The 19,061-nt window shown below is 39.2% G+C and overlaps 1 protein-coding gene across 2 annotated transcripts in view; it reads right to left on the bottom strand.

Moving 5' to 3' along the window:
• The window catches only part of LOC106568132 (ras-specific guanine nucleotide-releasing factor 2), a 95,751-nt gene that overhangs the window by 38,087 nt on the left and 38,603 nt on the right, over positions 1-19,061 (bottom strand). Inside the window, exons 15-18 of one of the 2 annotated variants that reach the window (XM_045692452.1) lie at positions 15,191-15,481; positions 14,873-15,033; positions 14,562-14,789; positions 14,232-14,338 (exon numbers count right to left, since the gene is read on the bottom strand). In XM_045692452.1, the coding sequence (XP_045548408.1) occupies positions 14,232-14,338; positions 14,562-14,789; positions 14,873-15,033; positions 15,191-15,481 (787 nt within the window). The remainder of the gene's footprint in view (positions 1-14,231; positions 14,339-14,561; positions 14,790-14,872; positions 15,034-15,190; positions 15,482-19,061) is intronic. The other variant, XM_045692451.1, reaches the window with a different exon arrangement.

Genomic DNA, 19,061 nt, shown 5'->3' with positions numbered 1-19,061 from the left:
TCATGTCTACTACAGTCATGTCATATCTACTACAGTCATGTCATATCTACTACAGTCATGTCATATCTATTACTATCATGTCATGTCTACTACAGTCATGTCTACTATAGTCATGTCATATCTACTATAGTCATGTCTACTACAGTCATGTCATGTCTACTACAGTCATGTCATATCTACTACAGTCATGTCTACTACAGTCATGTCATATCTACTACCGTCATGTCATATCTACTACAGTCATATCTACTACAGTCATATCATATATACTACAGTCATGTCATGTCTACTACAGTCATGTCTACTACAGTCATGTCATATCTACTACAGTCATATATCTACTACAGTCATGTCATATCTACTACAGTCATGCCATATCTACTACAGTCATGTCATATCTACTACAGTCATATCATATCTACTACAGTCATATCATATCTACTACAGTCATGTCATATCTACTACAGTCATGTCATATCTACTACAGTCATGTCATGTCTACTACAGTCATGTCTACTACAGTCATATCATATCTACTACAGTCATGTCATGTCTACTACAGTCATGTCTACTACAGTCATGTCATATCTACTACAGTCATATCATATCTACTACAGTCATGTCATATCTACTACAGTCATGTCATATCTACTACAGTCATGTCTACTACAGTCATATCACGTCTACTACAGTCATGTCTACTACAGTCATGTCATATCTACTACAGTCATATCATATCTACTACAGTCATGTCATATCTACTACAGTCATGTCATATCTACTACAGTCATGTCATATCTACTACAGTCATATCATATCTACTACAGTCATGTCTACTACAGTCATGTCTACTACAGTCATATCATATCTACTACAGTCATGTCATATCTACTACAGTCATGTCATATCTACTACAGTCATGTCTACTACAGTCATATCATATCTACTACAGTCATGTCATATCTACTACAGTCATGTCATATCTACTGCAGTCATGTCCAATCTACTACAGTCATGTCATGTCTACTACAGTCATATCTACTACAGTCATGTCATGTCTACTACAGTCATGTCTACTACAGTCATGTCTACTACAGTCATATCATATCTACTACAGTCATGTCATATCTACTACAGTCATATCATATCTACTACAGTCATGTCATATCTACTACAGTCATGTCATGTCTACTACAGTCATGTCATATCTACTACAGTCATGTCATATCTACTACAGCATATCATATCTACTACAGTCATATCATATCTACTACAGTCATGTCAATCTACTACAGTCATGTCTACTACAGTCATGTCATATCTACTACAGTCATGTCATATCTACTACAGTCATGTCATATCTACTACAGTCATGTCTACTACAGTCATGTCATATCTACTACAGTCATGTCATATCTACTACAGTCATGTCATATCTACTACAGTCATGTCATATCTACTACAGTCATGTCTACTACAGTCATGTCATATCTACTACAGTCATGTCATATCTACTACAGTCATGTCTACTACAGTCATGTCATATCTACTACAGTCATGTCATATCTACTACAGTCATGTCTACTACAGTCATGTCATATCTACTACAGTCATGTCATGTCTACTACAGTCATGTCTACTACAGTCATGTCATATCTACTACAGTCATATCTACTACAGTCATGTCTACTACAGTCATATCTACTACAGTCATGTCTACTACAGTCATGTCATATCTACTACAGTCATGTCATATCTACTACAGTCATGTATCTACTACAGTCATATCATATCTACTACAGTCATGTCATATCTACTACAGTCATGTCATATCTACTACAGTCATGTCATATCTACTACAGATCATATCTACTACAGTCATGTCATATCTACTACAGTCATGTCATATCTACTACAGTCATGTCTACTACAGTCATGTCTACTACAGTCATGTCATGTATACTACAGTCATGTCTACTACAGTCATGTCTACTACAGTCATGTCATATCTACTACAGTCATGTCATATCTACTACAGTCATGTCATATCTACTACAGTCATGTCATATCTACTACAGTCATGTCTCTACTACAGTCATGTCTACTACAGTCATGTCATATCTACTACAGTCATGTCATATCTACTACAGTCATGTCATATCTACTACAGTCATGTCATATCTACTACAGTCATGTCATATCTACTACAGTCATGTCATGTCTACTACAGTCATGTCATATCTACTACAGTCATATCTACTACAGTCATGTCATATCTACTACAGTCATGTCTACTACAGTCATGTCTACTACAGTCATGTCATATCTACTACAGTCATGATCTACTACAGTCATGTCTACTACAGTCATGTCATATCTACTACAGTCATGTCATATCTACTACAGTCATGCTCTACTACAGTCATGATCTACTACAGTCATGTCATATCTACTACAGTCATGTCATATCTACTACAGTCATGTCATATCTACTACAGTCATGTCATGTCTACTACAGTCATGTCATATCTACTACAGTCATGTCTACTACAGTCATGTCTACTATAGTCATGTCATATCTACTACAGTCATGTCATATCTACTACAGTCATGTCTACTACAGTCATGTCATATCTACTACAGTCATGTCATATCTACTACAGTCATGTCATATCTACTACAGTCATGTCATATCTACTACAGTCATGTCATATCTACTACAGTCATGTCATATCTACTACAGTCATGTCATATCTACTACAGTCATGTCATATCTACTACAGTCATGTCTACTACAGTCATGTCATATCTACTACAGTCATGTCATATCTACTACAGTCATGTCATATCTACTACAGTCATGCATATCTACTACAGTCATGTCATATCTACTACAGTCATGTCATCTACTACAGTCATGTCATATCTACTACAGTCATGTCATATCTACTACAGTCATGTCATATCTACTACAGTCATGTCTACTACAGTCATGTCATATCTACTACAGTCATGTCATATCTACTACAGTCATGATCTACTACAGTCATGTCATATCTACTACAGTCATGTCATATCTACTACAGTCATGTCATATCTACTACAGTCATGTCTACTACAGTCATGTCATATCTACTACAGTCATGATCTACTACAGTCATGTCATATCTACTACAGTCATGTCATATCTACTACAGTCATTCATCTACTACAGTCATGTCATATCTACTACAGTCATATCATATCTACTACAGTCATGTCATATCTACTACAGTCATGTCATATCTACTACAGTCATGTCATGTCTACTACAGTCATATCTACTACAGTCATGTCATGTCTACTACAGTCATGTCTACTACAGTCATGTCATGTCTACTACAGTCATGTCTACTACAGTCATGTCTACTACAGTCATGTCATATCTACTACAGTCATGTCATATCTACTACAGTCATGTCATATCTACTACAGTCATGTCATATCTACTACAGTCATATCTACTACAGTCATGTCATATCTACTACAGTCATGTCATATCTACTACAGTCATGTCATGTCTACTACAGTCATGTCATATCTACTACAGTCATGTCTACTACAGTCATGTCTACTATAGTCATGTCATATCTACTACAGTCATGTCTACTACAGTCATGTCATATCTACTACAGTCATGTCTACTACAGTCATGTCATATCTACTACAGTCATGTCATATCTACTACAGTCATGTCATATCTACTACAGTCATGTCTACTACAGTCATGTCATATCTACTACAGTCATGTCATATCTACTACAGTCATGTCATATCTACTACAGTCATGTCATATCTACTACAGTCATATCATATCTACTACAGTCATATCTACTACAGTCATGTCTACTACAGTCATGTCTACTACAGTCATATCATATCTACTACAGTCATGTCATATCTACTACAGTCATGTCATATCTACTACAGTCATGTCTACTACAGTCATGTCATGTCTACTACAGTCATATCTACTACAGTCATGTCATATCTACTACAGTCATGTCATATCTACTACAGTCATGTCTACTACAGTCATATCTACTACAGTCATGTCTACTACAGTCATGTCTACTACAGTCATGTCATATCTACTACAGTCATGTCATATCTACTACAGTCATGCATCTACTACAGTCATGTCTACTACAGTCATGTCTACTACAGTCATGTCATATCTACTACAGTCATGTCTACTACAGTCATGTCATGTCTACTACAGTCATGTCTACTACAGTCATGTCATATCTACTACAGTCATGTCATATCTACTACAGTCATGTTCTACTACAGTCATGTCATATCTACTACAGTCATGTCATATCTACTACAGTCATGTCATGTCTACTACAGTCATGTCTACTACAGTCATGTCATATCTACTACAGTCATGTCTACTACAGTCATGTCATGTCTACTACAGTCATGTCATATCTACTACAGTCATGTCTACTACAGTCATGTCATATCTACTACAGTCATATCATATCTACTACAGTCATGTATCTACTACAGTCATGTCATATCTACTACAGTCATGTCATATCTACTACAGTCATGTCTACTACAGTCATGTCATATCTACTACAGTCATGTCATCTACTACAGTCATGTCATATCTACTACAGTCATGTCTACTACAGTCATATCTACTACAGTCATGTCATATCTACTACAGTCATGTCATATCTACTACAGTCATGTCATGTCTACTACAGTCATGTCATATCTACTACAGTCATATCTACTACAGTCATGTCATATCTACTACAGTCATGTCATATCTACTACAGTCATGTCATATCTACTACAGTCATGTCATATCTACTACAGTCATGTCTACTACAGTCATGTCTACTACAGTCATGTCATATCTACTACAGTCATATCATATCTACTACAGTCATATCTACTACAGTCATGTCTACTACAGTCATGTCATATCTACTACAGTCATGTCATATCTACTACAGTCATGTCATATCTACTACAGTCATGTCTACTACAGTCATGTCATATCTACTACAGTCATGTCATATCTACTACAGTCATGTCATATCTACTACAGTCATGTCATATCTACTACAGTCATGTCATATCTACTACAGTCATGTCTACTACAGTCATGTCTACTACAGTCATGTCATATCTACTACAGTCATGTCATATCTACTACAGTCATGTCATATCTACTACAGTCATGTCATATCTACTACAGTCATATCTACTACAGTCATGTCTACTACAGTCATGTCTACTACAGTCATGTCTACTACAGTCATGTCATATCTACTACAGTCATGTCTATACAGTCATATCTACTACAGTCATGTCTACTACAGTCATGTCTACTACAGTCATGTCATATCTACTACAGTCATGTCATATCTACTACAGTCATGTCTACTACAGTCATGTCTACTACAGTCATATCTACTACAGTCATGTCATATCTACTACAGTCATGTCTACTACAGTCATATCTAAGTCATATCTACTACAGTCATGTCTACTACAGTCATGTATCTACTACAGTCATGTCTTACTACAGTCATATCTACTACAGTCATGTCATATCTACTACAGTCATGTCTACTACAGTCATGTCATATCTACTACAGTCATGTCATGTCTACTACAGTCATATCTACTACAGTCATGTCTACTACAGTCATATCTACTACAGTCATGTCATATCTACTACAGTCATGTCTACTACAGTCATGTCTACTACAGTCATGTCATATCTACTACAGTCATGTCTACTACAGTCATATCTACTACAGTCATGTCTACTACAGTCATGATCTACTACAGTCATATCTACTACAGTCATGTCATATCTACTACAGTCATGTCTACTACAGTCATATCATAGTCATATCTACTACAGTCATGTCTACTACAGTCATGATCTACTACAGTCATGATCTACTACAGTCATATCTACTACAGTCATGTCATATCTACTACAGTCATGTCTACTACAGTCATGTCATGTCTACTACAGTCATGTCATATCTACTACAGTCATATCTACTACAGTCATGTCTACTACACAGTCATATCTACTACAGTCATGTCATATCTACTACAGTCATGTCATATCTACTACAGTCATGTCATATCTACTACAGTCATGTCATATCTACTACAGTCATGGCATGTCTACTACAGTCATGTCATATCTACTACAGTCATGTCATATCTACTACAGTCATGTCATATCTACTACAGTCATGTCATATCTACTACAGTCATGTCATATCTACTACAGTCATGTCATATCTACTACAGTCATGTCTACTACAGTCATGTCATATCTACTACAGTCATGTCATATCTACTACAGTCATATCTACTACAGTCATGTCATATCTACTACAGTCATGTCATATCTACTACAGTCATATCTACTACAGTCATGTCTACTACAGTCATGTCATATCTACTACAGTCATGTCATGTCTACTACAGTCATATCTACTACAGTCATGTCATGTCTACTACAGTCATGTCTACTACAGTCATGTCATGTCTACTACAGTCATGTCTACTACAGTCATGTCTACTACAGTCATGTCATATCTACTACAGTCATGTCATATCTACTACAGTCATGTCATATCTACTACAGTCATGTCATATCTACTACAGTCATGTCATATCTACTACAGTCATATCATATCTACTACAGTCATGTCATATCTACTACAGTCATGTCATATCTACTACAGTCATGTCATATCTACTACAGTCATATCTACTACAGTCATGTCTACTACAGTCATGTCTACTACAGTCATGTCATATCTACTACAGTCATGATCTACTACAGTCATGTCATATCTACTACAGTCATGTCTACTACAGTCATGATCTACTACAGTCATGTCATATCTACTACAGTCATGTCATGTCTACTACAGTCATGTCTACTACAGTCATGTCATATCTACTACAGTCATGTCATATCTACTACAGTCATGTCATGTCTACTACAGTCACGTCTACTACAGTCATATCATATCTACTACAGTCATGTCTACTACAGTCATGTCTACTACAGTCATGTCATATCTACTACAGTCATGTCATATCTACTACAGTCATATCATATCTACTACAGTCATGTCTACTACAGTCATGTCTACTACAGTCATATCTACTACAGTCATGTCTACTACAGCGTCATATCTACTACAGTCATGTCATATCTACTACAGTCATGTCTCTACTACAGTCATGTCTACTACAGTCATATCTACTACAGTCATGTCATATCTACTACAGTCATGTCATATCTACTACAGTCATGTCATATCTACTACAGTCATGTCATATCTACTACAGTCATGTCTACTACAGTCATATCTACTACAGTCCTGTCATATCTACTACAGTCATGTCATGTCTACTACAGTCATGTCATGTCTACTACAGTCATGTCATATCTACTACAGTCATGTCATATCTACTACAGTCATGTTCTACTACAGTCATATCTACTACAGTCATGTCATGTCTACTACAGTCATGATCTACTACAGTCATATCTACTACAGTCATATCTACTACAGTCATGTCATGTCTACTACAGTCATGTCTACTACAGTCATGTCATATCTACTACAGTCATGTCATATCTACTACAGTCATGTCATATCTACTACAGTCATGTCATATCTACTACAGTCATGTCATATCTACTACAGTCATGTCATATCTACTACAGTCATGTCATATCTACTACAGTCATGTCATATCTACTACAGTCATGTCATATCTACTACAGTCATGTCATATCTACTACAGTCATGTCATATCTACTACAGTCATGTCATATCTACTACAGTCATGTCTACTACAGTCATGTCATATCTACTACAGTCATGTCATATCTACTACAGTCATGTCTACTACAGTCATATCATATCTACTACAGTCATGTCATATCTACTACAGTCATGTCATATCTACTACAGTCATGTCTACTACAGTCATGTCTACTACAGTCATATCATATCTACTACAGTCATGTCATATCTACTACAGTCATGTCATATCTACTACAGTCATGTCATATCTACTACAGTCATGTCATGTCTACTACAGTCATGTCATATCTACTACAGTCATGTATATCTACTACAGTCATGTCATATCTACTACAGTCATGTCATATCTACTACAGTCATGTCTACTACAGTCATGATCTACTACAGTCATGTCATATCTACTACAGTCATGTCATGTCTACTACAGTCATGTCTACTACAGTCATGTCATATCTACTACAGTCATGTCTACTACAGTCATGTCTACTACAGTCATGTCATATCTACTACAGTCATGTCATATCTACTACAGTCATGTCTACTACAGTCATGTCATATCTACTACAGTCATATCTACTACAGTCATGTCATATCTACTACAGTCACGTATCTACTACAGTCATGTCATATCTACTACAGTCATGTCTACTACAGTCATGTATCTACTACAGTCATGTCATATCTACTACAGTCATGTCATATCTACTACAGTCATGTCATCTACTACAGTCATGTCATATCTACTACAGTCATGTCATATCTACTACAGTCATATCTACTACAGTCATGTCTACTACAGTCATATCTACTACAGTCATGTCATATCTACTACAGTCATGATCTACTACAGTCATGTCATTCTACTACAGGTCATATCTACTACAGTCATGTCATATCTACTACAGTCATGTCATATCTACTACAGTCATGTCATATCTACTACAGTCATGTCATATCTACTACAGTCATGTCTACTACAGTCATGTCTACTACAGTCATGTCATATCTACTACAGTCATGTCATATCTACTACAGTCATGTCATATCTACTACAGTCATGTCATATCTACTACAGTCATGTCATATCTACTACAGTCATGTCTACTACAGTCATGTCTACTACAGTCATGTCATATCTACTACAGTCATGTCATATCTACTACAGTCATGTCATATCTACTACAGTCATGTCATATCTACTACAGTCATGTCATGTCTACTACAGTCATGTCTACTACAGTCATGTCATATCTACTACAGTCATGTCATATCTACTACAGTCATGTCAAATCTACTACAGTCATGTCATATCTACTACAGTCATGTCATATCTACTACAGTCATATCATATCTACTACAGTCATGTCATGTCTACTACAGTCATGTCATATCTACTACAGTCATGTCATATCTACTACAGTCATGTCATGTCTACTACAGTCATGTCATATCTACTACAGTCATGTCATGTCTACTACAGTCATGTCTACTACAGTCATGTCATATCTACTACAGTCATGTCATGTCTACTACAGTCATATCTACTACAGTCATGTCATGTCTACTACAGTCATGTCTACTACAGTCATGTCATATCTACTACAGTCATGTCTACTACAGTCATGTCTACTACAGTCATGTCATATCTACTACAGTCATGTCATATCTACTACAGTCATGTCATATCTACTACAGTCATGTCATGTCTACTACAGTCATGTCATATCTACTACAGTCATATCATGTCTACTACAGTCATGTCTACTACAGTCATGTCTACGACAGTCATGTCATATCTACTACAGTCATGTCATATCTACTACAGTCATGTCATATCTACTACAGTCATCTCATGTCTACTACAGTCATGTCATATCTACTACAGTCATCTCATATCTACTACAGTCATGTCTACTACAGTCATGTCATGTTTACTACAGTCATGTCATATCTACTACAGTCATATCATATCTACTACAGTCATGTGTCATGACGTTGGCCTGTGGGTAAGGTTTATGACCCCCCCCACCCATAAATACCTTTCTCCCTTCCCCTCTCTGACCCTACTGAAGGACTTGAATAGCCTGTGTTAAATATAGAGAGTCTGGGAACATCAAACAAATGGGGAAAAGGAACCATATTTTGGTAATAAAACCAGTTGGAAATATGCTTGGGAACGTAATGAGTATGGATTTCATTTCAGTTGTCATCTGAGACATTATGACTGATGACAGGACGACATAAACTGTACCTGGGAAAGTATCCACCCTCTAGTTATCAGAGTCACATGGAATTGTTATGCAATTGAAATGTTTGATATTGAAATTGTTTGTTAGGAGATTAAATGTAATTTTAGCTTCCAAATGAGAGATTTGGGTTTTCATAAGGAAAGTGCCCTGCTTGATCAGTGGCCCACCCCTGTGAAGAGGAGGGGTTATAAACGATGAAACACATCCTTCCCCCCTCTCCACTATATAAGCCTTTGACGAAAAGATAACCAGGTGGTTCCAGTACGTAAGGTCTGCAGCCTCTACGTTAGAAGGACACACATGTCAAGAACAGAACTAAGCCAACCTCGGCGTGAGCTTTGGTGGCGAATGGTATGAACTTTGAGCTTATTCACTACAGAAGTGATACTTCGTAGCCGTTGAGTTAGCAGCGGCCGCTGTGGACGTGGGCTAGGAAAGGACGGACGACGGATCCAGTCTAACAGACAGACGAAGATACCACCACGTATCCAATTTACCACCAGAGACATTCTTGCGAGGACAGGAAGGTCTGTTGGCCAACCTGGCCAGCATCTACGACCAATCTACCGAAGCGCAGCTCAGCTCAGAGTAAATATTTATTGCATTTTCCTTTTCCAAATGGGCGGTAATTTAGAATGCATAAGATAATGTATTTACGATAGCATAGCTGCTGTTTCTGTGTTCCTAAATCTTCCCGCTCTTTCATTCAAGCCCAACCCCCTTTCCTTTGTGTAACCAGCTTTCATACAGGTTCCGTTCACCAGGGGTGAATTCTGTATGACATCATTGTATTCTGTGTATTTGTAATTCTGTGTGATTAGTTAGGTATTTAGTAAATAAATAATTAAACCCAATTTTGTATTGCTGATTCAACTTGTTAGCCAGGGTTCGTGAAGATAGCCAAGAATTTACAACTTTCATTATGAGACTGAAAATAAGATAAGGGTTAATATTGACTGCTATCGATGTAAAATATTACAAAGTATTTTAAGAGTTTATTCGGAAGATAACGGCTCTATAAACGTTCTTCCGTGGTGCCCCGACTTTCTAGTTAATTACATTTACATGATTAGCGTAATCAGGTAATATTAATTACAGAGAAATCATTTTATAAGTTAGCATGTCGTATCACTTAATCCGGCATAGCCAAAGACACGACATATGTCATATCTACTACAGTCATGTCATATCTACTACAGTCATGCCATATCTACTACAGTCATATCATATCTACTACAGTCATGTCATATCTACTACAGTCATGTCATATCTACTACAGTCATGTCATATCTACTACAGTCATGTCATGTTTACTACTGTCATATCTACTACAGTCATGTCATGTCTACTACAGTCATGTCTACTACAGTCATGTCATATCTACTACAGTCATGTCATATCTACTACAGTCATGTCTACTACAGTCATGTTATATCTACTACAGTCATGTCATATCTACTACAGTCATGTCTACTACAGTCATGTCATATCTACTACAGTCATGTCATGTTTACTACAGTCATGTCATATCTACTACAGTCATGTTTACTACAGTCATGTCATATCTACTACAGTCATGTTTACTACAGTCATGTCATATCTACTACAGTCATGTCTACTACAGTCATGTCATATCTACTACAGTCATGTCATGTCTACTACAGTCATGTCATGTCTACTACAGTCATGTCATGTCTACTACAGTCATGTCATATCTACTACAGTCATATCATATCTACTACAGTCATGTCTACTACAGTCATGTCATGTCTACTACAGTCATGTCTATTACAGTCATGTCATATCTACTACAGTCATGTCTACTACAGTCATGTCATATCTACTACAGTCATGTCATATCTACTACAGTCATATCATATCTACTACAGTCATGTCTACTACAGTCATGTCTACTACAGTCATGTCATATCTACTACAGTCATGTCATGTCTACTACAGTCATGTCTACTACAGTCATGTCATATCTACTATAGTCATGTCTACTACAGTCATATCTACTACAGTCATGTCTACTACAGTCATGTCATATCTACTACAGTCATGTCTACTACAGTCATGTCTACTACAGTCATGTCTACTACAGTCATATCTACTACAGTCATGTCTACTACAGTCATATCTACTACAGTCATGTCATATCTACTACAGTCATATCTACTACAGTCATGTCATGTCTACTACAGTCATGTCTACTACAGTCATGTCTACTACAGTCATGTCATATCTACTACAGTCATGTCATATCTACTACAGTCATGTCATATCTACTACAGTCATGTCTACTACAGTCATGTCTACTACAGTCATGTCTACTACAGTCATATCTACTACAGTCATGTCTACTACAGTCATACCTACTACAGTCATGTCTACTACAGTCATGTCTACTACAGTCATGTCTACTACAGTCATATCTACTACAGTCATGTCTACTACAGTCATGTCTACTACAGTCATGTCATATCTACTACAGTCATGTCATATCTACTACAGTCATGTCTACTACAGTCATGTCTACTACAGTCATGTCTACTACAGTCATGTCATATCTACTACAGTCATATCTACTACAGTCATGTCATGTCTACTACAGTCATGTCTACTACAGTCATGTCTACTACAGTCATGTCATATCTACTACAGTCATGTCATATCTACTACAGTCATGTCATATCTACTACAGTCATATCTACTACAGTCATGTCATGTCTACTACAGTCATGTCTACTACAGTCATGTCTACTACAGTCATATCTACTACAGTCATGTCTACTACAGTCATATCTACTACAGTCATGTCTACTACAGTCATGTCTACTACAGTCATGTCTACTACAGTCATGTCATATCTACTACAGTCATGTCTACTACAGTCATGTCTACTACAGTCATGTCATATCTACTACAGTCATGTCATATCTACTACAGTCATGTCATATCTACTACAGTCATGTCATATCTACTACAGTCATGTCTACTACAGTCATGTCTACTACAGTCATGTCTACTACAGTCATGTCATATCTACTACAGTCATATCTACTACAGTCATGTCATGTCTACTACAGTCATGTCTACTACAGTCATGTCTACTACAGTCATGTCTACTACAGTCATGTCATATCTACTACAGTCATGTCATATCTACTACAGTCATGTCATATCTACTACAGTCATGTCTACTACAGTCATGTCTACTACAGTCATGTCATATCTACTACAGTCATGTCTACTACAGTCATATCTACTACAGTCATGTCTACTACAGTCATGTCTACTACAGTCATGTCATATCTACTACAGTCATGTCTACTACAGTCATGTCTACTACAGTCATGTCATATCTACTACAGTCATGTCATATCTACTACAGTCATATCATATCTACTACAGTCATGTCATATCTACTACAGTCATGTCATGTCTACTACAGTCATGTCATGTCTACTACAGTCATGTCATATCTACTACAGTCATGTCATATCTACTACAGTCATGTCATATCTACTACAGTCATGTCATGTCTACTACAGTCATGTCTACTACAGTCATGTCTACTACAGTCATGTCATATCTACTACAGTCATGTCTACTACAGTCATGTCATGTCTACTACAGTCATGTCATATATACTACAGTCATGTCATATCTACTACAGTCATGTCATGTCTACTACAGTCATGTCATGTCTACTACAGTCATGTCATGTCTACTACAGTCATGTCATATCTACTACAGTCATGTCTACTACAGTCATGTCATATCTACTACAGTCATGTCTACTACAGTCATGTCATATATACTACAGTCATGTCATGTCTACTACAGTCATGTCTACTACAGTCATGTCATGTCTACTACAGTCATGTCATGTCTACTACAGTCATGTCATATCTACTACAGTCATGTCTACTACAGTCATGTCATATCTACTACAGTCATGTCTACTACAGAGGCCAGAACACCAGGGGGCCCCTGGGGAGCAGAGTGACATTTCTCTGGGCATCACGAGTACAGAGCAGGTCTGGCAGGGGGTAGGCAGTGTGTGTGTGTGTGTGTGTGTGTGTGTATGTGTGGTTCAGACCTGTGAGTGCTTGGAGACCCAGTGACGCAGTACATTGAGGACTCTGTTGGTAGCAGCTCTACGGATGATAAACTCCTTGTCACAGGTCCTTTCACTATTATTGAAACCTAAGAGAGAGAGAGAGAGAGAGAGAGAGAGAGATAGAGAGATAGAGAGATAGAGAGATAGAGAGAGAGAGAGAGAGAGAGAGAGAGAGAGAGAGAGAGAGAGAGAGAGAGAGAGAGAGAGAGAGAGAGAGAGAGAGAGAGAGAGAGAGATAAGGAGAAAGCGAGAGTCAAAGAAGGAAATTTACGATGCAGGTATTTACCAGGTGTTGATGTTGTCTTTTACCCTGGGAACTGCCGTGTCCGGCGGCTGCCGTTGCAATAGCATAGGCTGAGGCTGGTGACATCGTACCACGATTGTTCTCCCCCGTGGAACCTCCAGATTGTCTGTATCGCATGTGTCGGTGTGTAGAGGGGGAGCGACAGGGGGACTCTGTCAGGGGGACTCGATCCTCGCTGACTTGAGGGTTAGACTCTGGAAGGAACTTCTCCAGAGAAACGGTCTCCAGAACAGCTGTTAATTAAAATACACAGGCACTCAGTAAGTGTGCGTTTATTTGTGTGTGTGTGTGTGTTCGTGTGTGTGTGCCAGCCTACCCCTGCGGATGCCTCGTCTGAGTTTCCCACAGCTGGCGTCGATGCGCGGCATGTCTCCTCCTCCGTCTTCCAGCGTTGGGGGGGCAGGTTCCGGAGAACCGGGAGAATGGTCCACAGAGGTGGTGTGAGGGGAGTTGGAGAGCCCCGGGATTGTTGGCAGGCTGGGAGCCCGTGTGCAGGTGGGAGGGGGGGACGAGAACCCTGACGGAGCCCGGTTGGAGGTGGGAGGGGGACGGGAACCCTGACAGAGCCAGGGTGGAGGTGGAGGTGGGAGGGGGGGATGAGAAACCTGATGGAGCCAGGGTGGAGGTGGGAGACGGGGAGGAGAAGGAGGGAGGGTGGGAGGAGGTGGTGGAGTTAGCAGCAGAGGAGGAAGGGGTGTAGAGGTCTAGGACTCCTGCCTTGGAGGAGAAGGGGGAGGAGAGGGAAAGTTTGCGGGAGTGGAAGGGGGAGGAGAGGGAGAGTTTGCGGGAGTGGACAGGGGAGGAGGTGAGGGAGGGGGTGGTGAGAGGAGGAGAGGAGAACTTGCGACAGAGACGGGGAGATTTGTTGTTGAAGTGCTCGCCGCCCCACGTCCCCTGGTTGGTAGCAAAGAACAACTCCAGAGACCTGAGAGGAGGAGAGGAGAGAAGAGAGGTGTGGGATAAGAAGAGGAGAGACCAAAGGTAGAAGAAGATGAGGAGAAAGAAAAAATTGACACACTTATTTCTACTGAGAAAAACGTCATGTGACAAACCTCTGCAACTGGGTCATTCCACGAAATGAGTGCCTTTTGATATTTTAGGTAGAAATTGTGCACAAATATTGAATTTTAAAAACTTGTTATATTACATTAAGTGACCTATATACCGCATGGAAAATTCAAGAAATCTGATGTTTTTATATGAATATAAACTTGCTAAAGTGCCAAAATTCAGCATCTTGACATCTCCCTCTGTGCACCCTCTGACTTCTAGGAAGATTTGAACCCACTTAACCCCAACATTTCTCCAAGTTTTCACCATCATTGTAAAGCCCTCATTATTTTGTTGCTTTAAGAAAGTCATTTCTGAAGTATTAAGTCATTTCTGAAGTACTAACTCATTTCTGAAGATGTATTATGTATTTAATGTGATTAGCGATTAAATGTAAGTTAAAAGAAAATACCTGTCAAGTGTTAATGTTTTTTAAAGAAACATTGAACATCTAATAGTCAGATCATATTGTCAAAGCAGGTTAACTGATTCTCTTTTTGGCCATTTTCTAGTGTTTTGTGGTGGAAAACTGAGCGGGTCGAGCCTTATAAGTCAACCCTGTTACCCATAGATAGGCTAGAAATGTTTAAACAATAAAAAAAAGAAATGTGTGACGCTTGCATTCAGTTGCTCCTCCTTGTTGCACAAAGCAAGCTTTCTTTCCCCTGTCACAAGGGGATTTATGGCTGATTTGAGATGAAATCTGTCATGATTCCACCTGTCACAAGAGGGCAGCAGAGACCGTCCAGGAGACATTAAATGACACTCAGGTGTGTCCTATTACTAATTATGATTTCCCTCTAAGAGAGGTGTGTTTTCTGTTTCGCTTTGCAGTAGCTTGATTTCTGTTCCCTGTGTGTTCGTCCCCAGAGTGAGTTGTCCAGTGTTGGTTGTTTTTCCCCAGTATCAATGCTCTACTTTCCGGCTACCCGGATAAAGCACTAAATAAACTTCAGTTAGTGCTAAATACAGCTGCTAGAATCCTGACTAGAACCAAAAAATTTGATCATATTACTCCAGTGCTAGCCTCCCTACACTGGCTTCCTGTTAAGGCAAGGGCTGATTTCAAGGTTTTACTGCTAACCTACAAAGCATTACATGGCCTTGCTCCTACCTATCTTTCCGATTTGATCCTGCCGTACATACCTACACGTACACTACGGTCACAAGACGCAGGCCTCCTAATTGTCCCTAGAATTTCGAAGAAAACAGCTGGAGGCAGGGCTTTCTTAGAGCTCCATTTTTATGGAATGGTCTGCCTACCCATGTGAGAGACACAGACTTGGTCTCAACCTTTATGTCTTTCTGAAGACTCATCTCTTCAGTAGGTCCTATGATTGAGTGTAGTCTGGCCCAGGAGTGTGAAGGTGAACGGAAATGTTCTGGAGCAACGAACCGCCCTTGCTGTCTCTGCCTGGCCGGTTCCCCTCTCTCCACTGGGATTCTCTGCCTCTAACCCTATTACAGGGGCTGAGTCACTGGCTTATTGGTGTTCTTCCATGCCATCCCTGGGAGGGGTGCGTCACTTGAGTGGGTTGAGTCACTGACGTGGTCTTCCTGTCTGGGTTGGCGCCCCCCTTGGGTTGTGCCGTGGTGGAGATCTTTGAGGGCTATACTCGGCCTTGTCTTAGGATGGTACGTTGGTGGTTGAAGATTTGCCTCTAGGGGTGTGGGGGCTGTGCTTTGGCAAAGTGGGTGGGGTTATATCCTGCCTGTTTGGCCCTGTCCGGGGGTATCATTTACATTTACATTTGAGTCATTTAGCAGACGCTCTTTAGCAGATGCGACTTACAGTAGTGAATGCATACATTTCATTTCAGGCATTATTTCTTTTTTGTTGTTGTACTGGCCCCCCGTGGAAATCGAACCCACAACCCTGGTGTTGCACACACCATGCTGGCGTTGCAAACACCAAGAAGACCTGTGTATCATCGGATGGGGCCACAGTGTCTCCTGACCCCTCCTGTCTCAGCCTCCAGTATTTATGCTGCAGTAGTTTATGTGTCAGGGGGCTAGGGTCAGTCTGTTATATCTGGAGTATTTCTCCTGTCTTATCCGGTGTCCTGTGTGAATTTAAGTATGCTCTCTCTAATTCTTTCTTTCTTTCTTTCTTTCTTTCTTTCTTTCTTTCTTTCTTTCTTTCTTTCTTTCTCTCTCTCGGAGGACCTGAGCCCTAGGACCATGCCTCAGGACTACCTGGCATGATGACTCCTTGCTGTCCCCAGTCCACCTGGCCGTGCTGCTGCTCCAGTTTCAACTGTTCTGCCTGCGGCTATGGAACCCTGACCTGTTCACTGGACGTGCTACCTGTCCCAGACCTGCTGTTTTCAACTCTCTAGAGACAGCAGGAGCGATAGAGATACTCTCAATGATCGGCTATGAAAAGCCAACTGACATTTACTCTTGAGGTGCTGACTTGTTGCACCCTCGACAACTACTGTGATTATTATTATTTGACCATGCTGGTCATTTATGAACATTTGAACATCTTGGCCATGTTCTGTTATAATCTCCACCCGGCATGAGTGAAAGGAAGGATCTACTGTATGAGTGAAATGAAGGATGTACTGTATGAGTGAAATGAAGGATCTGCTGTATGAGTGAAATGAAGGATCTGCTGTATGAGTGAAATGAAGAATGTACTGTATGAACTACTGTATGAGTGAAATGAAGGATCTGCTGTATGAACTACTGTATGAGTGAAATGAAGGATGTACTCTATGAACTACTGTATGAACTACTGTATGAGTGAAATGAAGGATGTACTGTATGAACTACTGTATGAGTGAAATGAAGGATGTACTGTATGAGTGAAATGAAGGATGTACTGTATGAGTGAAATTAACGATCTGCTGTATGAGTGAAATGAAGGATGTACTGTATGAACTACTGTATGAGTGAAATTAAGGATGTACTGTATGAACTACTGTATGAGTGAAATGAAGGATGTACTGTCTGAACTACTGTATGAGTGAAATGAAGGATGTACTGTATGAGTGAAATGAAGGATGTACTGTATGAGTGAAATGAAGGATGTACTGTATGAGTGAAATGAAGGATGTACTGTATGAACTACTGTATGAGTGAAATGAAGGATCTGCTGTATGACTGAAATGAAGGATGTACTGTATGAACTACTGTATGAGTGAAATGAAGGATGTACTGTATGAGTGAAATGAAGGATGTACTGTATGAAATACTGTATGAGTGAAATGAAGGATCTGCTGTATGAACTACTGTATGAGTGAAATGAAGGATGTACTGTATGAACTACTGTAGGAGTGAAATGAAGGATGTACTGTATGAACTACTGTATGAGTGAAATGAAGGATGTACTGTATGAACTACTGTATGAGTGAAATGAAGGATGTACTGTATGAACTACTGTATGAACTACTGTAGGAGTGAAATGAAGGATGTACTGTATGAACTACTGTATGAGTGAAATGAAGGAT

This window comes from Salmo salar, chromosome ssa13 (assembly GCF_905237065.1).
Source record: "Salmo salar chromosome ssa13, Ssal_v3.1, whole genome shotgun sequence".
NCBI lineage: Eukaryota > Metazoa > Chordata > Actinopteri > Salmoniformes > Salmonidae > Salmo > Salmo salar.
This window is presented reverse-complemented; position numbering and strand designations above follow the sequence as displayed.